Source organism: Abramis brama (assembly GCF_963993115.1).
Source record: "Abramis brama genome assembly, chromosome: 17".
NCBI lineage: Eukaryota > Metazoa > Chordata > Actinopteri > Cypriniformes > Leuciscidae > Abramis > Abramis brama.
Genome location: NC_139979.1, coordinates 23,865,845 through 23,893,581, shown reverse-complemented (window position 1 = coordinate 23,893,581; position 27,737 = coordinate 23,865,845). Strand labels below are relative to the sequence as shown.

General features: G+C 36.5%; 2 protein-coding genes across 3 annotated transcripts; both read left to right on the top strand.

Moving 5' to 3' along the window:
- The first annotated feature begins 1,877 nt into the window (after positions 1-1,877).
- Positions 1,878-10,423, top strand: m6pr (mannose-6-phosphate receptor (cation dependent)). Its single transcript, XM_084089546.1, has 7 exons — positions 1,878-2,197; positions 3,002-3,165; positions 3,270-3,427; positions 3,739-3,845; positions 8,398-8,528; positions 8,643-8,769; positions 8,862-10,423. The coding sequence occupies exons 2-7, from the start codon at positions 3,020-3,022 to the stop codon at positions 8,985-8,987; spliced, it is 795 nt and encodes a 264-aa protein (XP_083945672.1). The 5' UTR covers positions 1,878-2,197; positions 3,002-3,019; the 3' UTR covers positions 8,988-10,423.
- A 961-nt stretch (positions 10,424-11,384) lies between these two features.
- Positions 11,385-26,089, top strand: casp2 (caspase 2, apoptosis-related cysteine peptidase). 2 transcript variants are annotated; one of them, XM_084089538.1, is made up of 11 exons: positions 11,385-11,945; positions 12,613-12,774; positions 14,643-14,792; positions 16,259-16,334; positions 18,438-18,529; positions 18,654-18,833; positions 18,922-19,050; positions 19,204-19,294; positions 20,308-20,496; positions 20,629-20,738; positions 23,436-26,089. In XM_084089538.1, exons 2-11 carry the CDS (start codon positions 12,622-12,624, stop codon positions 23,568-23,570), a joined length of 1,305 nt encoding a protein of 434 aa, XP_083945664.1. In that variant the 5' UTR covers positions 11,385-11,945; positions 12,613-12,621; the 3' UTR covers positions 23,571-26,089. The 2 variants fall into 2 exon arrangements, with proteins under 2 accessions (XP_083945664.1, XP_083945663.1); XM_084089537.1 differs by having other exon boundaries at positions 20,308-20,502.
- The last annotated feature ends 1,648 nt before the right edge of the window (positions 26,090-27,737 follow it).

Sequence of the window (27,737 nt, the reverse complement as noted above, 5' to 3'; positions counted from 1 at the left end):
CAAACTCGTTGACGAATCCATACAAATCCAACCTGGTTTAGATCAGGTTCAACAGGCTCACAATGCTCTGTATAAACGTTCTCTGTCAACTCAGGTTTGATCCAGGGTTTGCGATTAACTCCTGAAAGTGCCAATCACGGAACATGGAGGGGGAGAGAGACAGCACAATTTACTTCTCTGCTGAGATCATTATGAAAAATATCATGAAATGAACCGCATTCACAAGGCAGGAATAAGCCTTGCTGCTGCAGAAAGAGTTTAAGAAGACAGCTGAAAAAAAATTCTAACTATATCAATGTGAATCAAACAAATAAGCCTTATAGTTTCACAAAGAGCTCAAATACATGTAAGCTTAATCTGTTTAAAAGCTTTATTTATAAATGCATGTATGACATTTATATTAATTAATATTAATTGTCATTGAATTTAATAATTATATGAATATATTTTATAAATTACATAATAATAATGAATATAATGTAAAAAAAAAATTAGCAGCAAAAGATGAGCAATTTTGTCTCTAAAATGGCATTATAAACTGCATTAATTTGGAGTGAGAGATACAGGAGGAGTGGCTTTATTGCATCAGAAACATGTCACTTTACTCAGCTGATTGGTCAAGTTTGTGTTTGCAATCTATAACCCAGAACAAAACCTGCTTTGAAGCAGGTTAGCTGTGCAACCCAAGTTAAAAATTAATCCACCTTTTGAGCCTGGAAAACTAGAGTTTGCTCAAACTAATCTCGAACTGCGTTTCCCAAATGCATTGTTAGCCAACTATGGTCGCAAGTTCTGTTGAACTGTGTTGGTAACGACAGAACTTGTGATCAGCTGGCTTTGGGAAACACAACCCTGGGTAGCAAACCGGCTTTGTGCAACAACAGGCCTCAGGTCACGCCGTTACACAAACATATAATGCAGTGGTGCCCAATCCTGTTCCTGGAAACCTACCTTCAGATCCAACCCTGAACAGACACACCTATCTTAATTATCAAGTGCTCCTGAAGATCTTGGCTGCATCTGAAATCACATACTTCCCTACTACATAGTAGGCAAAAAAAAAACAGTATGTGACTGTGTCTGAATAAACAGTACTCATAAAAGAGTAGGCAAAAAGTACCCGGATGACCTAATTCTTCGGGAAAGATCCTGAAGTGTGCATACAATGGACACTTTACTATTCCATGAGGCCACGGGAGAGGATTTATGAATGGCAGTGAAGCGACGTAACTGACACTGGTAGATCACATGATAATGACAACATGGCAAATGTAGTATGTCCGAATTACATTCATGCTACACACACTCATACTAGAATGTAGTTTTTAGTGGTTGTTAAGTAATTACTTATTCAGAATAAGTAGGCCTACTCAAGAGAGTATGCGATTTCGGACGCAACCCTTAATTAGCTCTTTCATTTGTGTTTGATCAGGGTTGGAGCCCAATTTTGCAGGAAGGTAGATTTCCAGGAACAGGACTAGGTAGGCCTACCCCTGACATAATGGATACTTGACCTATATCTGACATAAACACAGCAGGGAGGATGTAATTTCCTATACATATGCCCTTGTTCCCTTAGCTCTCTGCAACAAGGGCCCAACATTTCACTTAACTACTCAAATTTATTCTTCATTTGTTATTCCTTTATTCTTTATAAAAATAAAAATGAGTTTTCATCCTCACTTCTTCGTCTGACTGGATCTTTTGCAGTTTACTTCTACGATAATATCTAAGTCAAACAGGAGAGCTGGCAGACTTACCAGGGAAAAACACGTCTTGTTTGATGATCAGCTAGATCTACAGCACCATCTTGTAACTAAGGAATCACTCACACTTGTTTGAGCAACACTCAATATCCCATGTTCACGTGCAGCAGCGCATCAGCTTCCGCGTCATGCTCAGTCACATGTGGCGCCTGTTTAGTTTCACTTCCGCGTTTGAACAGAAACAGATGAATCCTTTAAATCATGCAATTGTTTTAACGCTAATATTGTCCGAAGTTTGTTTATTCACTGTGTAATTATCGATACTAGCGTATATTTTGACGGAATGCCGTTAAGTGTTGGTTAAGGACATCAACTAGTGCGACACTTTTGGAAAGAAGAACCCCAGGCTGGGTGTCCACATTTAGACAACTAGTTGAGACCTTCCACTTTTAATTTTTCTACAGTTAACACTCTCATACAAATTCTGAAAGGTACGTTTGTGTTTAACTTTGTGCATTTATTTCATTGCATACACATTAAAGATGGCAGCTTATGCTAACAGCAGCTTGTGTATCTGGTTTCACATTAAAGTTCTTAATCACCGTTTGCTTCATTGCTTAACGTACTTGAACTTGGATCGATGCAAGTTTAACTTTTTGTTGTCTTTTCGGAACCGTTTTCAGTAATATCACATACAGATTATTACATCGTTTTTGGCATTAGAACCAGGCTTTGCAGTAAACATGTACATTTTGCAGTTTTCCTCGAGTTTTATCAAATTGTATTTTCGAAATAAAGTAATGGGTTCATTCTGTGGTCCTTACAAATATGACGTATAATTGGAAAAACACTATTGACCTTTCACTTTTGACCTATTTATAGTGTTATGCAGCTAAAATATGAATCAGATTTGAGCAAAAAATATTTCACGATATTTCTGAGTTTTTGATTTATTGTATTTGTGAAGTACACATAAGGTGTGGACAATAAACAAAAAAACGAATAGCTGAATAAAATTTTATAAAATATGCAAGATGTTATAAGATACCAAAAGTGATAGAAGTTAACCAAGAAAAGGGACTCTGTTTGTCTAATGAGTTCTGTACTAATCATAGAACACATGATTCTATATAATAAAATATCCATTACATGTGTATTTATTCTGTGCATATTGTGTAATGCTACTGTTACATTGCCCACAATTCCGTCATGGGATTGTATGTACTGTGTGCATGCATCATTCAGTTAATAGATAAATTGACTGACAAGTTTATTTAATGCCCTTTTCCCATCAGGCGTCACCTCTGAAAGTCATGTTTCTGTCTGTGAGAATAATCACTCCTCTTTTCGTAATACTTGCTGGAGTGCAAGCTAAGCACACGGACAACTGCAAGCTGATTTCACCCAGCAAAGCTGAGCAAAACGCGCTCAGTTTGCTAGAGCCTCTCACCAATCAAAGGTAAGTCAGCTTTTTGCAAGTTAGTCTTGCATTCATGTTTGCAGGTTGTGCTGGTCTTGTTAAAGTTGCCAACTTCTAACTATCCTCATATTCACTCTGAACAGCTTCACCGCGGAACAACATGTGCCGGAAACATATTCGTACATTTTTCAGGTGTGTGGAGATGCTGGCGGAGTGAAGGATGCAGGTCTTGTGCAGAAAGACAAAAATGGAAAGCTGGTCAAAATTGGGAACTACAGTCAAGCACGAGTGTTTAAAGGAAGTAGGTTACGTTGCTTGACCTTTAGAAATGACGTGTCTGCTTTTGTTTCTTTTTTGCTACAGGTGGACTTTTCTGAACCCATTATGGTCTTCAGGATCTCTTTCAGTAGTCATTCATATCACCGTTGATTTATAATAATGACAGCTGAAATTATCTTTTTATTGGCAGGGATTTATTTACAATGTTCTTTTGCAACAACACATAATGCACGCATCAAATTTGATTAAATTACAGAACTTATTATTACAGGTGTCACAGGAAGTCTTGTTAACTCATTTTCTACAATAGTTCTGCTTTTATTCTTGGTGCAGGTGACTGGATTTGGCTCATCTATGAGGGGGGTGAGCGTTATGACGGCCACTGTTCACAACAGGCAAGAAAAGCCATGATTATGATTTCATGCAGCGAAAGTGCTAAGGTATGAACTTTTTATGCTTTTGAAATGGCATAGATTGCATTTTGAGAGATATTCAGTGGGAATGCTTGCTTGGATTTGTGGGATTACCTGCACATATCCTCCCCGTTGAATTGAAGTTTAAAATGTTTAACCATTTCAGCTGAGCAGGACTATCGGGTCGGGTCATTCCGTGTCCAAACAATTACATTTCAGAAACTTTTAATATTTTTCAATAGTGATGAAAGCAAAAATATTAAATGCCATGGATTAATATTTATGGAGTAATCCACTGTTTTGTAGAGCGTGGTCAGAGTGACGATTTTCAGATGAGATTTGGAATTTCTAAAAAAAAATACTTAAAGGAACACGCCAACTTTTTTGGACTTTAGCTTATTCACTGTATCCCCCAGAGTTAGATAAGTCCATACATTAGGGTTGCCACCTGTGTCTGATAAAAAACCTGGACATATCGATGACCTGACCGACCGCTTTGCTCACAAGTGAAAATGTCCATTAGACATTAGACCCACAAGACAAAATTGGCCTTTGTGCAGTAAGATTGTGCATAGTCGTGACTCATGAATATTTTAAACATCTCAAGTATTCTCACTTATCTTACTTAACTTATAGCTTACCTGATTGCTTAGATACTGGTGCTTGTGCTTGCTTTTGCTTCCTCTTTGCTAAAGAAATAAGTAGAGGGATGACATTAGATTTGCATTTACCATACCTTAGCCACATCTATAGCCACTTTTATTTAGTATGTCTCAATCAGACATTGGAATAACAAAATCACACATAAATAGGCCTTAGCTTACCTAGTCTTCCATCTATACTTGGCGTTCCCCTTTGCTGCAGCTATCAGTGGTTTCTGTTCTTCAATGAATGTCTTGAATTCAGTGCATGACAATTTGAAATTCAATCTGACCTGAAGCTCAGACTTCACCATTGCAACTGACAGTCTGTTTCTTTTATCGGACCAAACATCCTCCATATGACTGAACACTCTTTCTGCATAGGCATTACTGACTGGTATGGAAAAAACAAAAGCAACTACTTTCAACAGCTCGGTGGATTCAGTTGCCTTGCTAAAAAAAATAGGCCCACTTTCTGTCTGGGGAAAGGTCTGTTGGAATGGTGTGTAAGACCTCATTCAGAAGGACTACATCACCACACAGCTTGTCTTCTTCAACATCCAGGGCCAGTTTTTCCACTAAAACTTCCAACTCTGACCACTGGAGTGATTGTCCTTCATGAAGGCTGAGACAGCCAATGTGTGCAAGAACCTGGTCATTGAAGTCAAATTTATCCTCAAGATACAGCACTGCCTTCTCAAAAAATCTGTCCACCAGGCTCCTGAACTGTTCCTGTTGCTGGGGTAAAAGGCTCCTCAGTATTTGTTTTGCTTTGCTGCCATAGAATTTGTCTGTGCGCCTTGCGATCAGCTGACTGCGCAATCGGTTCATCACAGAGTAAACGTCAATCACAGTAGCACTGTCACTCTCGAGCACCCTAATAGATGAATCAAATTCTTGCATCACATTGTGCATGAATGCAAGGATACATTCAGCTACAGTACAGTCTACATTTTCTGCATCACTTGCACCACACACAAATGTCCAGATGATACTTGGGCAGTCCTCCTTTCCCAGGGATACAAAATAAGACTTTAAAGCTGGCCAACACTCTAAAATCCTCTGTATCGCTGGCAGCAAAGACAGCCAGCGTGTGGGGACATGCCTCAGAATCTCCCTGTATTTTGTATTAGTAAATTCACAGAAGTCCTTAAGCAATTCCACTTTTTTAGCAGAACAACTGAATTCACTATACACCTTCAGCACAAAGGCCTCCACGTCACACCCTCCAGCACTAAAGACACGATTAGCTGCTTTGACAGTGTTGTTTATGATGTGACGCTTGCAATTGCCCTTCACAATTTGTTGGTTAGCTTCTCTGAGTTTCTGAAAAACTGAGTTGTGCCGACCATAATTAACTGATGCGTTATCTGCACCATAGGCACTGATCTGGCTAACTGAAAGTCCATTGTTCTCAGTAATAGACACAATTTGTTTGAATATGGCTTCACTAGATTCGTTGGAGTCGTCATAAAAGTCTAACAATCCATACTTCACACCCTCGGATGCACAGAAATACTGGACTGTGTAGGGAAACAATTTTGTGTGCCCAGAATTGGATGCATCAGAACATACTGCAAAATAGTGCGCTTTCTGCAACTCTGCTGCTAATCTTTGCTGACTAAATGGTGCCAACACATTTTCCACTAAGGCCTCGCTTTTAGTTCTGCCACAAGACATTTTAGTTGCAATATCAGAGTCACTGAATATTTTTGCACTGACCTTGTTCCCACAGTCAGTTGACAGGTAGCTATGGCCATGTCGCACACCGTGATAGGTAGCTGTTAATTCGGCGACAATAATTTTGTCCTCTGAGCTTTTTGTAATCATGAATGATGAAATTGCCTTTGTTTGTCTGGTTACTTGAACGCGACTCTGATGTTTCTTCGTTTTAGCATGGTCATCCAAAGCAGTTTTGCCTTCATGTTTAACCAGAATTTTAACTGAGCATACGGAGCAAGTAGCATATAGTGGATCGCCTGGTGTTTGCTTTAGCCATGTGGAGTAATTGTCATTTTTCATCCAGTCATTATTAAAGTAGGTCGAACGTTTCATTTTCTTTTTTACTGGCCTGTCAGTCTTTGTTGACACACTGTCATCTTCGTCCTCCGTCTCGCCACCCATGTTAACACTAACAAACGATGTTGACGACGTACAATCACTGCTTCAATTTGCCGCCTGTAGTAACTGGCTAGTTGCCAAGACAGACGCGTAGATGACGTAGCCTACGTCACACGACACACCCGCCCCAGAGCCAATGATAGCGCATTCTACACACAAGAGACACCCTATGAGAGACACCGACCACTTTGTGCACAATGCATAGGCTATTTCAAGTGAGAAAATAGTAAATTGAACCAACATATTCACGTAGCCTTTCGAAAACCGGGACATTCAGTGTCCCGGGAGAGTGGATAAATTTCCCGGGACAGGTTATTAAAAAGAAGGACAATCCCGGTAAAACCGGGACAGGTGGCAACCCTACCATACATACCCTTTTCAACTCTGTGCCGTAACTCTGTCTGACTCACCCACCGCTAGCCTAGCTTAGCACAAAGACTGGAGGTAAACGGCTCCAGCTAGCATATTGCTTCCAATAAGTGACAAAATAACACCAACATTTTCCTATTTACATGTTCACTTATTGGGAGCAGTAGGCTAGCTGGAGCCGTTTACCTCCAGTATTTGTGCTAAGCTAGGCTAGCGGTGGGTGCGTCAGACAGATTTACAGCACGCACAGAGTTGAAAAGGGTATGTATGGACTTATCTAACTCCGGTGAATGAGCTAAAGTCCCAAAAAGTCAACGTGTTCCTTTAAGAAAGATGGCAGCGTCATTATTTTATTTTTACACAGGGATTGGTAGGTATATTTGTAAAATCTGTTGACTTTGGCAATCCTTGTTGCATTAAATGACAATAGTGACAGTTCAGAAACACTTTTTGTCTTTTAGTAGTTTTGTTATGTACTTTTGTTGTTTAATTTTTTTTTTATATACCTTTACCTTCGAAAAACAAACCCACCTCCCCTCACTCACTCATTGCTCCGGATGAGTATTGTTGGTGTTACAGTGCTTGAATTTCAGCTTGGGATAATTTTACTCATCCCTGCAGATTTTGTGCTCACACCTTAAGGGAATACTCCACTTTTTTTGGAAATAGGCTCATTTTACAACTCCCCCAGAGTTAAACAGTTGAGTTTTACCGTTTTCGAATCCATTTAGCTGAACTGACGGTACCACTTTTAGCATAGCTTAGCATAGATCATTGAATCGGACAGGACCATTAGCATCTCTCTCAAAAAAATGACCAAAGAGTTTCGATATTTTTCCTCAACTGTTTAACTCTGGGGGAGTTGTAAAATTAGCCTATTTCCAAAAAAAGTGGAGTATCCCTTTAAAGCTGCCTTGAGTTCGTGTTCGCTACTTATTGCGCTTAAACAGTCAAATACACACAAAATAATGTTAAAATGCCGATCTTGCCGAGTATTCACGTAAACACAGTCAGAGTTTTAAGTGATTTTAAGATGTTTTAAGTGAACATAAACAGTTGAGAAAGAAAACGCATGTGTGACAGTATAATGGATCCGTACGTCAGGTCTTAAAGTGACAGCAGCCTAACATACCTGCTGCCAAATTATGAGTTAATATTAAAAATATTTATATGGCAGTTTTTCCCCATGGTATCGATGTTAAAATTGTGGCCAGTGAAAATGCTGAGTGGCTAGTAACTTTGGAAAAACAGTAGCCACAGTGGCTGGTGCGCAAAAAAGTTAATATCAAGTCCTGGCTGGCTACTGGCATTAGTGCATTGTCACTTTTGGACTAAACAATTATCTCAGGTATGCAAGATAGCATAGCTTTTACCATGACAATAGCCAGAATAACCTAATCAACTCAGTCATTTTCTTATTAATCATTAATTGCTTTGTGTTTTGTTAGAATAAATTTTCAGTGGTTTTGGAGGACAATACGAAGACCGATGACTGTTATTACCTGTTTGAGCTGGACACCAATGTACTCTGTCCTGTAAAGCTATCCAAACTCAGTGGCGGCTCCATATTCCTTATTGTGTGAGTGCTTCAACATTCTCAGAGGGATCATCACACCATTAGTGGCAATCAAGAAGAAACATTAATGTCTTTTGCACATACTTTACATGTAATGTTCATGTTTACTGTTCATAGTGTATTCTCCTGCCTGGCTGTGTATCTTACCGGTGGATTCCTCTATCAGCGACTGGTAGTTGGAGCCAAGGGAGTTGAACAGTTCCCCAACTATGCCTTTTGGTCACAGATCGGCAACTTATCTGCTGTAGGTGTAAACACGTATATCGGTCTCTGTCTCCCGTTTCAATCATTCTTTTCCTTTTATGAACCAAATATACCCTTCTATTACCCTAACAGGACGGATGTGATTTCGTCTGCCGATCCCGTGGTAACAGAGAACAACCCCCCACGTACAGAGGTGTGGCTACTGAACCTCTTGGGGAGGAGCCAGAGGAAAGGGATGACCATTTACTTCCCATGTGACCAAATCATAACACCCAATGAACAGAGGCTGGACAGTTCGTGGTTTTGAAACCCAAAGAGAGATGTTCAGTTCAGCAGGCGTGTTCCTAGTTCAGAAGTGCTGCTGTTTTTTCCAATTTTTTTTACTTCCCAATAGCACTTATTCTCTGTTTATCCCTCAAAATGTTAATTTGGCGTTTGCTAACTAGTATTCAGAAATCCAAAGTCCCACAGATAGATTTGGTTATTTAATATTTTTGGCAAGATATCATCAACATGAAACACTGCCTGTTTTCAGTCTCTATAAAAGACATCAGTGCTGCTTGACTGTGTGATATGGTCACCACATAGATGTAGTTTGGTGTAAAGTACAAGTACTTATTTTCATTCGAATGGTCAATCAAGTTTTACATGCAGTATGAACCCATGTCTGATGAAACTGAAATGAAGTTTTTTAAGCTCATGCTCCTCCAACTCAATCAATGTTAAACATGAATTTTCTATGTCAGAATTTTCAGAAAGTCACTGAAATTGTTTATTTGAAAAATTATACTCACAAATATGCTTCGCTTTACATTCCAAATTGGCTATTTGTTGTGGAATATTGTGTTAGTGAGGAGAAGTAACATAAGGATCAGGCCTACCTCTTTAGCCTGTTATAACCCATATGTGATGTTTCTGAATGATGTTATTAACGATAAATTGCGATCATATGATACATTTGAGGAAAAAGCTGTTCTTGGAGAGAGTCGTCTGTGGCACATTACCATTGACAACAATTAACAGTTAAAGTGCATTTCCATATGGTTGGTTTTCTTTTCATTTTGTTTTTCTGAATATTCGCTTTTTGATGTTGCAAATATTAATGTGATTCTTTGACTGTGGGATCTATTTCATACGGTAGGAATTACTGTAAATCCTCACTGGAAACCACAGGACAAAATTTCAGATTAATTATATTTTTCTTTCAACACTTTTGTTAATGTATCGTGTGTTTGAATGCACTGAAGCTTAAAGCTTGATTTTGTTTTTAGTGGAGTCATTCATTTTCTTTATGCCCTTGAGGTGCTGAGATCATAAATGAGCATAAACACTCCTGTTTTTCAGCTATAGATCATAGTATTACAACTATTTACAAGATCAGGAGGAACAGAGCTGATAGTTAAGGTGCTCTACTATTATGTATCATTTAAGTTTTGGTCTGTGTCTTAAGGTGAGTTAGAGGCTCTTTGAAAAGCACTTCTATAGTATCAGATTAGAAATGCTTTGCTTTAATAACTAGAGTCCATATTAATAGCAGAAAGGTATGACGCATTTGGCTTGATGTTATTCCGATGTGCTTCATGAAGAGGTGACTTACTGTTCTTGCAACTGTTTTTGTGTTCTTTACAATTTTAGTGTGAAAACATTCATTTTGTTTGCTTTGGAAAGTACAAATAAAGTGTTTGATTACTGAATTGTGTATGCACTTGTGTAGTTCTTCACAGAGTACATTTTGCTGGATATTACAAAAATTTGTTTCTAGAAAAAACTGGTGTTTCAGGCTCGCACACGACTGAAGCTTTACAATTTAACTATTCTTTCAACTATTCTCTGTTCAAAACAGGTCTTGACACAAGCTGGTTGATTACACGTTGTCAATAATTTCTTCACTTCCTCTATTATCGGCATTAGTTGCATGTTATACATTTTATATTGAGGTTTTAGTGGCACATGTGCCATGTTGGGTGGAAATGAGTATTATATTACATATCAAATTTCTGTGAGATTATTTTTAGTGCCTAAAAGGTATATATATATATATATATATATATATATATATATATATATATATGTTGGGTTTTACTTTTGTTTGGTGCCATAATAAAAATTAAAAAAAAAAAAAAACTAGCATAAATCAATGACAATCACAAGGTGTGACTCTTTGAGAAACAAGCTCTCATAGTAAAACTAATCTAAATAAATACATATTAAAGTCTAAAATAAATAAATATAATTTTTAAAAAGGAGTGTTTATATAGGTTTTAAAAAACAAACATAAAAAATTAAGAATTGCAAGTTTTACAACCGTGAGGAAGTTGTTTACTTCGAGTTTGAGGCTGTGGGTTTAATAGAGTCCCGTTTAATAGGCATTCCAGTTCCAGTTCCAGTCTGGGATTTATTAGATTTATTGTATTTAGTTATTTATACTGAAAAAGTCTGGGAATTATGGAAACTTGAAATAATAAAAACTTCTCAGTGAACAGAAATGAGTCTTGAAGATGTGCTGGTATTTAATGTTAATTTTAATCCATGGAAACGTCTGTGTGGTATTACACAAGTTTCAAATTTCAAATAAGTGGATTAAACATCAATATCAGCCCCTTTAGTGGGCGGACGGGGCTCTCTGATAGGCTGCTACTCACGTCAATCATCTTCACACACAATGCTGATTGGCTGCTTCGCTGCATCCGTACCCGCGGAAGTTTGTACGGAGAGAATCAGTGTACTGTCAGTTATATTTTAAAAATACTCGTCCGTTTTTCAGCACAAACTCTGTCGTTCCTCGTGTAGCCTCGTGAACGACGACGAAAAACAAAGAGTAAATGAAATTTAAAAGGACGAATTCTGCGTCTAGGAAAACAAAGCTCGCATGAAGCGCTAGCACCTGACAGCTAAGTTAATATTATTGTGTAGCTCGTTGTTAATTCAGTTACATTTTTTATCGGTCGCCAACTTTATAAACAGCAGAAAGGAGTACAAAAAAACCCCGATTTGAGCTGCATTTTAGCGGCTGTTCTGCTTTTGTGCTTTAGTTAGTGTCAGAAGTGTTTTATATTGACAATTGTGATTTGTTTTGATTAGCGTGCTAAGCTAGTCGCAGCGCGAGCTGGCATTCATCATTCTGGATTTACTTCAAATCAAACATCATCTTTCATACATCATTCGCGTAGCGTCTTTTACTGTCATCATCAAACGACGAGGGCTGCAACACAACAGGTAAAGTGAACCTTGGCTTGTAGGCATTATAACTTAGCAGACACTAGCAGAAGGCTGTGAAGGCATGTAGATCACTTGACACTCCTCACCTGTGCGTGTGCGAGGAGTATGCGATTCGGGTTAGTGTATCCTTTGGACCCTTTCACCCCAAAATATATTTATAAATAAAGTAAAATTAATTAAAATGAATTATGTTTTTGACTTTGTCATTGTCAATACTAAAGAAGTACTATAATAAAATATATTTAATTTGAAATCAGATTAAGCCATCACCACAACAAATACTACTATGATCTCCCAATACTTCATAACAATTAATAAAACATGAATGCATTAATGAAGTAATGTTACAATGCAGTCTTATTAGTGTCCCTTAGAATAAGCTTCATTTTCCTTATAATAATATATAAGGAATATCTATAATTATAATAATAAATTACCACTTGCTTATGTTTTAATATAATTTTTTTATTACATTATATATTTTTTAAATTGTATATATATATATATGTATATGTAGTCTATAATTTGATATTTATATGTGTATATATTTTTTTATAGCTGTTATTGTCTTACGATAAACGAAAACCTAAGTTAGTGTTATATAAACTTTGTTACATTGAATGTTTTGTAACTTATGTCTGTTTTTTTTCTTTTTTTAATTTAGCGGTTCATCATGCTGGGAGAGTGTGGCATGAAAGAATGGGAGAGACGAGCACTCAGGAAGAACTCAGTCACGTTGCTGCAGGACTTAGTGGTGGATGACTTTCTGATCCAGTGTCTGCAACAAGATGGAATCCTCACAGAAAACATGGCCGAGAGCATAATGGTAAGTGTAAAGCTTAATTTTAGATCCACATGAAATCACTGCAAATATTTTGCAAACAGAGAATGTTGCAACTGAAATTCAAAATGGAATGCTGTAATCTACACAGCTGTCGTTTGTCTCGTGTGCAAACGAATTGTGTCGCTTAGAAAATCTAATGCGAATTACAGATTACAAAGCGCTCACCAAAACCATGTTTTGTATCATCATATAATTTTCGTTGGTTAAATGAAGTTGTGCCACCTACACGACTTTTAGGTGAAGTATACATTAACCCTTTTGATAAAATAATCACGATTATAATTTTGAGTAAAATAATCGTGATTATCAGTTTAACCATCCTGCAATTCTAATGTATACAGTAAACTACAGAGCACACTGGCATATTTTAAAATACTATATGCTGCATTAGTAGAGAAGAGTTAGCCGACAAGGCTGAGAGGGCATTAACATTAGTACCTCAAGTGATTAGAACAATGTGACAAAAATTCACGCAAATCCAAAACAAATGTTTAAATGTCATTATAATTACGGTCTATATGCATTAGTTTATATACAGCTTGCTGGCACGTTTATGCATTTGTTAGCCAGCTAAGCTGCAAGATATGTGATGTGTTCATGCAGCCGAGAGATACGTAACAAATCAGGAACGTATCTGATTTCAGTAAAAAAAAAATATCTTCACTGTAATACATATTTTAATTTTTACTAGCTAATCATAATGTGCTTTAAAAGAGAGTACATACAATTGAATACATGCAATTTCAACGGGGTTGAGTTCTACGGGGACTAGAGAGTGCTAAGCATTCTCAAACGAAAGCAAGAGCACCCTCTGTTGATACTGTAATAATATCATATTAGTTAAACAGATTTGGCAAACGGTCCGGTGCGTATTTGTGCTTGCGCTCTGGAAGGTTTCTATTTAGAAAGTGTTTTGTAGCATTGAACAGTATAGCCAATCGTATACATGCTTGTTGATCTTTTCAGTAGGGTTTGGAATCGCAAATAGATTCCAATTCTGGAATCAAATACTTGTTATAAAATTAAAATTTCGATTCCACTTATCGATTCCTGTGTGCACATTTTAATGTGATTTTAAACCATTCAAGCAAAAGAAGAAGCAAAAACTTAATTGAGTTCTCTTTTGTGAACGGAGAAATACACACAAAATTCTGTAAAAATATCCTCGTAAACACAGTAGGTTATGTCTTAAGTGAACATAAACAGTTGAGAAAGAAAACGCATGTGACAGGTTTTTTTTTTGTGTGCCTTAGGTTTTAAAGTGACAGCAGCCTAAAATAAGATCAAAAAAGAAAATCACTCACTGATCTTGACTGAATAGCTTTTGTAACTTAAATACAGATTAATCTATATTTTACACCGACCGAATTGCCTCGATTGCCTCTTAAGTTCAGTAATTTCACTTAAATGGCAATGAAAATTACCTATGAATTGTCATTTAAGTGAAATTACTGAACTTAAATATACAAGCTTGATAAAAATGATCATTCTAGAAGAAAATTTCAGATGGCACTTAGAGGCTTTTGCATCTGAACTCTTCATATATATATATATATATATATATATATATATATATATATATATATATATATATGTATATATGTATATATGTATATATATATATATATATATATATATATATATATGTATATATATATATATATATATATAATTAATTTATTTTTTGCATTAGATTCAGCACTTATGTTTTGATTAAAAAAAGCTATTGGTTAATTAATCAGGTACTGCCCAACTTGGTTATTTGTATTGGCATAATCCGACCTCCAGTGTCAAGCCTCATAAATAATGCTTTGATTACTTTTAACCTGGGCATGATTTGAATCTTTCAGGCTAAATCGACGTCCCAGGGCAAGAGTCGCCATTTGTTGTTTCTTTTGCCCAAACGTGGCCCTCTGGCATTTAGCAGGTTCTGTGCTGCTCTTACTGAGACAGAGCAACAGCACCTCTGCAGCCTGCTTATGGACTTCACTGAGAAAGACGTGAGTTGGTGCCTCCACTTCAGGATCACACCCAGATAGACTGACTTGACAGGTTTCTATAAGAACATAATGTTCAATATTGCATGTGTTGATATAGTCACAGTTATCGTTTAATGATGTGGTTGTCGTCTCTCATCGTCTTGTCTTAGGGAAAAAAAGGTCGTCAACAAACATTTCGTCATAGTTTTCGTTAACGAAATTAACACTGTTCCAAATGCTGTAACTTTTGATTACTTTATGCAATCACCACAAAATTTGAGATCACTGTAGCGCCTGAGCTCAAGCGGAGCGTGAGTGAACGCAATCCAATTCCTTCCTCTATACTACGTTACAGAACGAAATAAACATGAACAAACATCAAAAAATATGTTGAAAGATAGTCCAATTTACCGAAATCCATATCATGTCTCTCATGTAATCACTCAATCAGTGTTGTCAAAAAAGATTGTAAACAATGTCACATAACTCAGAAAAGCCATTTGTTGACAATTAACTTGATAGTCAGCAAGAGCGCACTCGCTACCAAGTGGACAAGGGTGAGAATTACAGTTACAATGTACAATACATCACACTCATTGTTATCTAGATTTTTCGGTCACTGCTAAAAAAAGAATTCTGTCAATGAAATTTAAGGCCGATGGATGATAGGCAAACGCAGGTATTTTCTGCCCGACATACTGTAATTACCACAAGGACCCGCCGTTAACCATCTGTGTCCCTCACGGACTGCGTGACTTCGCCACAAGTTTTTTTTTTCTCTAACTGACTAATACAATTTTGGGTCGACTAAGCCTCTTCTAGTCGACTATTAGGGGAAGCTCTAGTGATCAAGTAGTTAGGGACGGGGAAAGTCTTTCTTAGTGATGACAGCACATCTGATAAGAAACAGAGGCAAGGATAACAGAAGTGCTGTATTCAGAGAAAGAAATTTTGTGCATTATTATTACAAATTTTTGTCCTCTAAAGCTGCTATTTACTTGATGATCTGCACTTAATGACAAGAGATTAAAGCATATTTGTTTTTTTTATATTGGCAGTTTTAATAACATAGTTTATACATAACATAGTAGACATAGTTTAATGCATAATAAAATAAACTATTTAAAAAAATGTTGTTATCCAAAAAAAAAAAAAAAAGGAAGAGTTGTGGTATAAATCTTATGACCATGAGACGTATAGAAATCGAGCCACCCACAGAGGTCAGAGCTGGGTCAGTAGAATAAAAGGGAGAGAGAGTAGGACTAAAACTGTACAGCAACGTCCATATTGTGCTCCAGTTTACCACACCCAAACTGCAGAGATTATTTCACAAAAACCAAACAGACAAGTACAAACTCTCCTTTCACCTGGAATAGTGAGTAATACACTGACTTGAACTTTCTGTTGTATGTATTCACACATAAAGCCTGTAGCTAATGTAGAAGAGTGATTTTGTGCATGTGTGTGTTTTTTTTAAATCTTTACAGAAAAGCTTTTCAGAGCCCCCACTATCTCGCCCAACTCAGGAATGCGTGATACCTGCAAAAAGAGCCAGGACTTATGGTGAGCACTTTAGTGTGCTTTTTTGTGTGTTTGTGCACTATATAAAACTATGCTAATGTCATGGCAGAATTTATGTAATAACTGATAAGCAGAGTTCACAAACTGCTGCTGTTATATCAGTGTTATTTTAGTTATATTTATATGCTATTATAGTATTTAATGATAGTTTGAATGAACTTTAATTTTGTATTTTCAGTTTTCATTTTAAAGCTACACTATGTAACCTTTGGCCCTCTAGCGGTTAAAAGATAAAACTGCATGAGTTGTGGGAGAGCATTGTTTTTGTTGTGCTTTGCTCCTCCACATGGATGAATGCAGATCAAAGCATCGCAGTACACATGGATACAGGACATCTTATCAGAGAGTATGGCCAAATAAATTAATTACTTTTTTTATACAACTGGTGATTTCATGAAGATTTGCCGTTTTTAATGATGCATGGTCAAATTCTCATTTGTTGTGACTAGGGCTGGGACGGTATGGATTTTTTCTTACCGCGGTTGAAAAGCAAGAAATTCCCGCGGTATTTAAATCACCCCCCCCCAAATCTGTACATCTCACAGCACCCGCACCCAGTTCTTGCGTCTAAATTAGTTGCTTAAATAAACAAAATAATCCTACAATAGTAGACATAAGCCCTTTAAATACAAATAAATAGCCATGTTTTATAAAAATGTTCACAAAACTAAATGAAAATGTTGTATGTAAGATAACGTTAATTAAGTTGTAGGTTACGTTTCTAATGTCACAGGTAGCCTAATAATCTCAAGGTTTACTGCTTACACGATTCTTTTGTAGTTTGGTGTACTAAAGTGTTGTTCTAAAATAAACATTCACGAGTGTACCTTATTACTTCTTCTCACTGCTGATTCCTGATGGTTTAGAGGACGAGTCGCCGCTGTCGTTTCAAAGAATAGTATACGGCGAGCGCGTCAAGCATAAAATGCCTCGTCCACTTGGGGAGGTGCGCGCGCAGTCAGAGAAGAAGAGATAAAAGCCCACCCACACTGACAACTGATTGGTTGACTTACCGAAACGGGCCAATCAGGATGCTCTCTCTCGCTCCCTCTCTGCCGTGCGCGCGCTACACGGTTTGGAACACAGTCTCTGTCTCGCATGCGCACTCTTGCTCGCTCGCTCTAGATTCCGGGAGATTTTAACTAATTTGCGGGCATCATGGAGCCGCTATTAATATGCAGGAGACTCTCGCATATAGGCCTAATAGTCAATACGAATGGAATGTTATTATGTGTCATGGAACATTGCGCTCCCCTCGCGAAACTCGCGAAAGGTCGGATATGCTCCATCTTTTGATGGATTCAAGGTTTTCTAAACAAAACTTATGTAAGACACAATGTCATTAGACACAATCCATGTCATTAGAATCAATGTAATTAGACACAACGTGCACACATGTGCAGGCCAATGTTTTTTTTTTTTTTTTTTTTTTTTTTTTTTTTTGCGGTGATGACAGTGACAAGCTCAGACCCGCGGTAGGCATCATGTGACCGCGGTAATGCGGTAACCGCCCCAGCCCTAGTTGTGACGACAAACTTGTAGCTTCACACTACCGACAGCCATAGCTACATTTCTTTATGTACATTTATGATGTGACACGCACAGGCAAATGTATTTATGCAATGTTTGTCAAAATCTGTCCAGACAGTTCTAAAATATAAATCATTACTATAGTGTATTTGGGTAAAGTAAAGACTAAAGGTTTGGAAGATGGTTTTTTTAAACTCTCTCATTAAATAACATTTTGTTTATATATCAAAAAGTTGCCTAGTGTAGCTTTAATTTTAGTTTAAGTTTGTCATTTTGTTATGTGGTTTTATTTTTTATAATTTCTGTAGGGTTTTATTTAAATTTTATAATATAATTAATTTTAAGTAGTTTAATAAAAAAAAAATGTTGTTTGAAGTTCTATTTGAAGTCCATCTAATATTTATATTACAGAAAATTACAGAAAATGATTTGTTATGGTTTTAGTTGACAATAACTATTTTATAATACATTTTAGTGCTCTTGGAACACCCCTCAGCCAATCAAATTAGAGGACCAGAAACTAACTTATGTAAGAATTTTTTTTATGTGTTTTAGAGTCCATGGAGATGCGTTTAGATGCTGACTGTCCCGTGACCACAGCGGTACTTCCCTGCACACCGGAATTTTACCAGTCCCACAGTTCACAGGTATTAGGACACAAACTCTCTTCCTTTCAATGCACACTCACACACAAATACCCACTTTATTTGCATATATATTTATGCTATTTTAGCTCAGTGTGATCCTCTATGCAAATGTCTTTCCTTTTAGGCTTACCCAATGCGCTCCTGCCCACGAGGATTGGCCCTGGTGCTGAGTAATGTGAGGTTTGACTCAGCAAACACTGATTTGGACATCCGGAGGGGTGGAGAGGTGGATGAGGAGACGCTGAGGAGACTTTTCACAGAGATGGATTTCACAGTCAGCCTGCGCAAAGACCTAACAGCAGAGGTGAGTTAGACACGCTGCAGAGTCAGACTGCCCTGCAAAGCAAAGTGATTTATTATTAAAAAAAATTTGATTCGTGTGTGTTTTCCAGGCAATGCGCCAGTGCCTAGAACAGTTTGCCCAGCGGCAGGATCATGCAGAGTATGACTGCGCTGTTGTATGTTTACTGTCTCATGGTGTTGAGGGATCTATTTACGGGACAGACGGACAGCTAGTGGAGGTGCACCTGATTTTAATACCTAATTTTTAGTTCTTCATACAGTTGTACATTTAGAAAGTGAAGTAAATTTACTTCCTTGCAAAAGATTCCTTTAGAAATCAGAGTTTTAAACCACAGACAGGGATTCAACTCTTCAATGTCTTTGTCTTTCAGTTGGACTGGGTGTTTGAGGTTTTTGATAACGCCCGCTGCCCTCTGCTCCAGAATAAGCCAAAGATGTTCTTCATTCAGGCTTGTAGAGGAGGTGAGAGTTATCAGTTATTTATCCAGATTTTTGATGAAATCTGAGAGTTGTCACACTCCTTCAGGTAATTGCATCTGCCGGCCCAGAAAAGTTAGTAAAGACATCGTTAAAATAGTCCAAGTGACTACAGTGGCTCAACCTTAAGTTTATCAAGCGATGAAAATACTTTTTGTGCGCAAAGAAACGACTTTATTCAACTATTCATTTTCTTCTATGTGAGCCTCTGACGTGAGTTCACAAGAGCGCCACGACGCATGTAACGTAATGTTCACGACAATGAAAATGTAATATATATATATATATATATATATATATATATATGTATATATATATATATATATATATATATATATATACACGAATAAATACTATAGTATTATATAATAAATAATACTAAAATAACAATGGACTGACTTTTTCTCATTTTTAAAAAAAAGATTTTGATCTAAAGGTTTCATTGCTTACAAGAATTCATTTTGTATACAAATTTGAACAATGTATGAATATTTTTACAAAACCAAATTTTAAGAATTAAAACCCAAAAAGAAATGGACGAGATGGACTGAATAGTCATGGTTTTGACTGGTTATGTATTTTTTTTATTTTTTTTATGAAATGTGTATTGTGCAAAATATAGCAGTATTTCTCAGATATAAGTGCTGACACATTCACTGAATGATACAATACTTGAAAAATGACATAAATCTGCATATTAATCGGTTGTTTCGGTTGCTAATATAAGTTTGAGATCTACCATTACATCTACCAATACATACCATGCCTCGTGCCAAAATTTTATTTGTTTAATCAGCTGAAACATTTGAATAGATTTGAGTCAGTGTAGAGTTAATTGTATTTTAACTTGGCCATGAAATCTAAAACTTGAAATCTAAATTCGTGCAATTCCAATAGGGTCCTCACACCATCGGTGCACAGGCCCTAAATAGTGATGGAAGCTGGCATGGTGTTAAATTGTTAACGAGCAAGCAAACAAACCTTTCTCTATATTTCAGAGGAGATGGACAACGGCGTGGACCAGTTGGATGGCCAAGAGCGGACTCAATCTCCAGGCTGTGAACAGAGGGATGCTGGGAGAGAGGAGGAGAGAGACAACAAAGTGAGGATGGAGAAAGAAAGGGAGAGTCTGAGAGTCAAACTACCCCAGAGATCTGATATGATCTGTGGTTTCGCCACCCTCAAAGGTTTCAGTGTGTACACATTGTTGTATATTCTCTAACCACACATTAAGTGATTTTATTTTCATTCATCATGTCACATTTAGAGGCTGAGCAGATTGCTGACGTGTTGCGTTTTGTGCGTGTTTTGTGCTTCAGGCACTGCTGCGATGAGAAACACCAAGAAAGGGTCCTGGTTTATTCAGGAGCTGAACACAGCCTTCAGACAGAGAGCCAATAACACACACCTGTCAGACATGCTTGTGCAGGTAAAACTTTTTAGTCCAATGTACTTTTTTGAGTAGACAGATTTTTGACCATTTATGGTTTCCAAACATTTTACATTTTGTACCTTATAGATTAAGATTAAATTCAGTTTATATCCATTCAAAATCAGATTTTAGAGACAAACATTCGTAAAACCTTATTTACTACATGCAACATCCTGTAAAGCATGACATGAAATAGTCAGAAATATATATTTTTTAGTTTATTGAACCTTTAAAAAAATTTTTTTATCATATATGATATCATATTTGATGGATCAGGCTTTTACAGAGGCGGTATTAACATTAAGTGGCATGGCATCTTACGCACATAAGCCATTGGCACATCCGGTTGTCATTGGCATGATCTAGTGGATAGTGGCATGTTCCACTGAATCTTGTGACGTGCCGATGGAGTGTGTCATGTGCCACTGACATTGTTGGGGAGCATGTCGTCGTTTGTTGTGGCACCTCCTATATAACCTAGTGACACATGCTGCTGTCTGCCGGGGCATTATGTAAATGGTGTAACATACACACTTAACGGCAGAACGACATTTAAAGGACAAATCCAGTGAAAAATGAACCTGGGGTTAATTAACACATGGTTACCGAGTCGATCGTTCCCTGCGATGCGTTTTCATGAAAATCGAATGTAAAGAGTTTTATCTTTAAAAACATTTTAGCTCATAACAGTAGTATATGGGGCACAGAGTAAGTAAAAATAAATCGCTAGTTAATACCATTAACAAGGCTCAAAATAACCTCACACTAACACGGTAACATAATGAGGGTCCTTACATACAAACCGAAGCATTGAGAACTTTGTAAGTGTACAGACAGTTTAATAAGAAGATACTTTATAAAGACAGTACATTACGCGTTTACATGCAGGATCCATCTTGGAAAACAGTCTCGACTAATCGAGCCACGAACGCCGTGCTACGTTAGATTTCACAAACGTAATTCCTATCGACCAGCTATCCTATCGACGGCGTTTGTGGCTCGATTAGTCGAGACTGTTTTCCAAGAACTTACCACATATTAAATTATAGGCCTATCTGTATATTTTTATATTTGTGTACAGCGCAAAGAAACACCGACAACAGAGAGTATAATGTGGATAAAAAACAAGGCTGTCTATGAAGTAAATGTATCTACTTAGTGGAATGTTAAACAAAATTTAGTAACGCCTATATAGCTGTGGTGCGTGAGCTGATAAGAGAAAACACGGAGTGGATTGAGCGCACAGCGGAACAAACGCATGAGCTTGTCGAGCACATCCCCGGACATCAGTTAGATGTCAGTGGCAAAGAAAGTAAAACAAGACATATATTATTAACGTTATCTGGCGGTAAAGAGATAACTGTCTCTCTGTGAGAGAGAGAGAGAGAGAGAGAGAGAGAGAGAGAGAGAGAGCACTTTCATGTTCTTCATTGCTGATCGTTCACTCGGCACACATGAGTCATTTGGATTAAAACTAAATCGTATATGTAAGTAAAACTGTTACCTGATTTATGTAAAACGTGTGGTTCCATACATTATCACAGGACGTTTGCAGGTCAAGAAGTTTCATGAGCGCAAACATCAGAAACGAGCGCTCGGAAAGCTGCATTTGACGGCGCACAAATACTGAATTATATTCTCTTGCACGTCTTGTGCTTGAACGGGCGAATTCACACACAATTATGTGTAAACACCCATCTTGGCGAGTCTAAGTTTACTGTAGTATAAAAATTGGAATGGAGAATTGTGATATTTCAATGGTGTCTAAACATTTGAACCACTGACCCAATCCTCAGCACTGAGCCATGCTGGAGCAGCTCTAAATATGTGCTGTGATATTAAATGAAAGATAAAATATGTTTGAGACATATTTTGAGAAATATGTTTGAGACATATATGAGACATATAAAATATCTTTTACTGTTCAAAGAATGAACAGTAAAAAGTAACAGAAGTTCATACAATACATTTTTAGCTTGCTTAATTAAGGATGAAAATAACTGAAGGAAATATGTATTTGCTAAACAAACTAATATGATTGCAAAAGCAAAGAATATGATTCATATTCTTTTGGTTTCTCTACCCAATATATACAAAAAAAATGGCAAATGTAGTGAAAATACAGGTATCGGCAAGTATCAAAATGAAAGTATCGGTATCGGAAAAAGTGGTATCGGTGCACCCCTTACATTTGTGGCAAAAAGCAATATGGACTTCTGATAGCTTGTAATGGCAGACTGCTTGAAATAAATATCAGTTGATTCTTGACATCTCACAATAATATGTCTAACTAATATTATATTTAAATGCTTATTTTTATGATCAAAGCTCTGTAGTTTTTTATAGTTGGTCCAAAACATAGAATGCAGTGCAATACAATTATAATTTAAATATGTACAAATATACCTTCCTCAAAAGCCTGATGTATCATATTCGATACTCACATTTTAATAGAATTTTTGTAAAAATGCAATGCATGGATAATTTAGTAATCCTCAGTTGCTTCACACCAATAAGTGGTCATCTTGAAATATTACTAACAATATAAATATTAATCTTATATTTACTTAAAGATTTACAATAAGATTTCATAGCAAGAAGACATGTATACCACAACCTTTAAGTGGACTTTTTTGGAACTATGCTAAAAGGGCTTTTACTTACTAAAAAGTATTTTCACTCTGTTCTCTATAGGTGAACGGTCGAATTAAAAGCAGAGAGGGATACGCACCCGGTTCAGCCCATCATCGCTGTAAAGAGATGTCCGAGTTCACCAGCTCCCTTTGTAAAGACCTCTACCTCTTCCCCAAGTACTACCCCAACAACTAGGCACATGCACAAAGCACACGCAGAACACACTGCCCTTAGCACTGATTTTGATGCAGTAGAGTTAGCTCAGCACACGTGTTGTGTGTTCATCCATCACCCGCTGTAAGCTCAATATACAAACACAGAGTCATGTAAATCTACATCTTCCATGCGTCATCTATTTCACATTCCTCAGCGCAATGCATTTGTACATTATTTAGCATGGATTTGCTAAGATCAGCTTTTAGAGTTTTTTTTTATTTTATTTTTTTTCCATAAGAACTTCTAGTGTGCACTTAAAAATATTAAGCATTCATTCTCCATATATTCTTTATTTTCGCTCTTTTTTTTCTTTTTAAAGAAATGAATTTAGTTAGGAAAGAGTAAAGATGACATTTACGAGTATATGTGAAAAAATATCCATTTGTGTTCATGATAAGCCAGAAAGTAAAATATATTTTTTTTATTCCAATATCTTTTTTTATTCCACAGTTGTATACATCTATTTTTTTTCTTTCTTTTTTTTTTTTTAAACAAAGCCAACTGATTTTTTGATGTTTTTTTTTATTTGTATTTATTTTTTTCTATTCATTTTTTCTTTGTACAGTTTTTTCCCCCCTCAGTAGTTCTTGTTCTGATTGTTTTGTAATTGTGAAGCCTTTTTAAAGCCAAACCATGAACTTTTTCAGTGGTACATTCAGAGCAGCTTTATGACACACCCTCCACATGTCCCACACATACAGTTGCATGCATAAACATGCAATCTAACATTGTGCCAGTACCATACTTTACTCCTCCTTACATTTCACTCAGTGGATTTGAGCAGAGCAGATCTGCTCTTATCTTTGGTTTCCTTAATGCAACTTTACATACATTGTATCAACATCAGTTAGTTATGCTGAATGCACCATGGCAGCTTTTTATTTTTTGTATATATATATATATTTTTAACCTTTAAAATAGGGCTTCTTTACTCAGTGACACTATTTCACTTTTTGTTTGCCATATAATAGTAAAATTGTCATTACACTTGATCATTCTACAGATATTTCTGTAATTCCAAAACTTCCAGATTGAAGTTGCATTCCAAATGGTGTTTCTGCTCGTTTTTCTAAGGGCGCTTAATGTGGGGTATTGCCAAAATGAAATGTGTATATATTCTCATAACGTTTTGTGTCATTAGCCTGTCTATATGCCACAGTTTTTGCATATGCCCCTCACTCTTGCACATTCCTTTTTGCTTTAAATATTCTGTGTGCCAATGAATGCACATTATGAAGATTGAAAGTATGCAAAAAGACAGAAAAAAACCTGCAGATGGCAGTAGAGAGCTTTTACACTTCATCAGCAGACCTTGTCATGCAGAGGTTCCAGTGTTTAGACACACAGTCTTCCTGTTCTGCACACACATTATTATTCCTCCTGGGAAAGCAGATTGTAAATGTAGCGTGCCGTTTTCCCTCTGTGTATGCGTCTTCCTTACCTAATAGGCATGACCTTAGGTTTAAGGTCATGACCTTTGACCTTTTGACACTGCCATGGCATCCCTCAAGCCCTCTTCTACATTTCACACTCGCCACCTTTAGCATGAGTTATCACTCAACATGATTATTTTATTTTACTGTGTTTTATTTTATATTACTGTTTTAGCAGCCAAAATGTTCGATGTAGATTTACACTGTTCATGCTAATATTGCTTTCAATCAACTGTTGCTTTTTTTAATTTTTTTATTTTATCTTGATATTTTAACTAATAAGCTTCTTTGAACTGGGAGAATTATATGGGCCAATGTACATTTTAAACAAATATCAAAATTCTAAATTTAAAAATGAGGGACTGGTGCAGATACATAATTTATAAAGATAACTTTCATAATGGAACTGGTGCCATGATTGTAAAAAAAAAAAAATTCAAGTATTTAAACAAATTACTGGTTATTTGATGAAATACTAGAAGTCATTTTCAGAAGTCATGTTTATTTTTTAATGAAAAACAAATGAAAATGGAAAATGTCTATATTTAGTAATAGTATAGCAAAATTTGTTTATTGCTGCAGACATTCTGAGACGACGCCAGCACATGCATGTTCTCCAAAACCGGTTTAAAATGAAAAGAAAGTTGGGTTCATTTTAAACTGCTCACTGTATTTATAGATAATCCATGTTTTTCTCTGGCTTTGTTCACCTAGTTTTGAATGTGTGTTCAAAATTGTAACAGCATTGTGACACTGAGCCCTACACGTTCTTGTTGTGGTAACATGTTTAAAAAAGTTCCCCTATGAAAGTGTTAAAACCTACATGGTACATAGTTACATATTATAAAATCCAGTTTAGTCCCGTCCCCCCCCCCACCCCAGCCCAGCCCGACTGTGCCAGATGAGTGCCTAGTAAACTTGATACTAATGGTTTATTCACTGCCTTTGTTATGTGTACTAACCAGCTATGAAGGGTGCTTAAATCAACTATAGGGAAACTGTAATTTTTGTATTTTTGTAATGCAAAAACTGCCATACAATAAAAAAAATACTGTTCCAAAGACACTTGATTTGTATTGTTTCGTTCTATTGTCATTTGCAGTGTTGGGGAAAGTTACTTTTAAAAGTAATGCATTACAATATTGTGTTACTTCCTAAAAAAGTAACTACAGTAGTCAACATTTGAAGTGTATCAAAACTTTTCATCTAAGTTATACATGAGTTTTGAACAATACCCGTTCTTGTCTTAGGACAACTTTGATGAACTTTTTTGATCCACTTCAAATGTTGACTACTGTAATTGTGTTACTTAGTACTAAAGCTGAGCTGTCAGTCAATAAATGGGAAAACAAAGTAACTCAGATATTTTGTTGTAAATTTAAAAGTAATGTGTTACTTTACTCATTACTTGAAAAAAGTTCCACCCAACACTTGTCATTTGCATGGATAAATGTATTAGTTGTTGTGTGTTTGAGTAACACTGTGTATTGTCTGTTTGGTTATAATTGAGTTTGTGAGTGTCATAGCCATGTTGGATGTTATGTTCTGTATTTAAGTATTGACTTGTTTAGTATTAGATGTCTCGCACTCCCTCTCTGTTTTTCAGAGTTGTCCTCGGCCTCCGTGGTGATTCATTTTTATCCATGTGCTCGGGTTTCTCTGTCCTGCCGGGGCTACAGGAATGGCCGTCATTGTGCCGATCCCATAACACCTACCCACCCGACCTGTTAGTGTGACTCCATGAAGTCTTTGCCGCCGGGATCAGATGGTATGTAATGTGCGGCGGATTATTTGAATCTCTTTGTTCTTAAGCTTTATTTAGCTGTTTTTCCAGGTATGCCAGTCGTCATATAAAAAGTGAAAACCTACACAATGCATTTCAGATTCACTTGAAGGCATAAAGGGTTGTATATAAATCCAGGCTTGGTTTTGCTGGCCTTTTTTTTTGTGTGTGTGTGTGGTCATTTAGCATGTCAGATTCACACGTCCCCCTAGGGCAGGGATTCATAAATGGGGGTTTGTGAGTTGATGAACAGCTAATAATTAAACCAAATGTAAAATTAGAATCCGTAAATGTGGCTGCACAATTGATTGAATTAAAACTGAAATCGCAATATAGCTTAGTGTTATTATCAAACCAAAGATTGTGCATTAATTAAATATAGTCTGTTGCAATGCATGTATCAGGGTGAAGAGCGGCACTGTTACATATGTGCAGTGTTTTAGTATCATTGAAATACTATTATAGTGTTTTAAATATTTTAAATAATTTTTTATTTTTGTATTATACTTTTTCCATTTACATTTTAGTAAAGTTTTAGTAATTTTGATGTGTTTTTTGTCATTTCTTTTAGTTGTAATTTTTATTTCAGGTTTAGTCATTTTAGTACACCAAACTAAACTAAATAAAAATGAGAAATGTTGCTTTAGCATGAAAAATACAAAAAGGTGTGCACATCCCATACACCCTAATTGGGCTCAGGTGCAGGAAAATTAAATAATAACGAAAAAAAAAAAAAACGTGAAGTCCGCACATTGAAAATAGCAGCTCCAACAAATGTCTTCATCAGGCACAATACACATGTGGAATACAAATAGCTCTTTATAGAAAACAGCTGATCACCTTAATTAGACACACTTTAAAAGCAGGTGACAAATAATTGTAAGTCATGTGACAAGAAAAAAAAAAGGATAATAATAAAAAAAAGAGAGA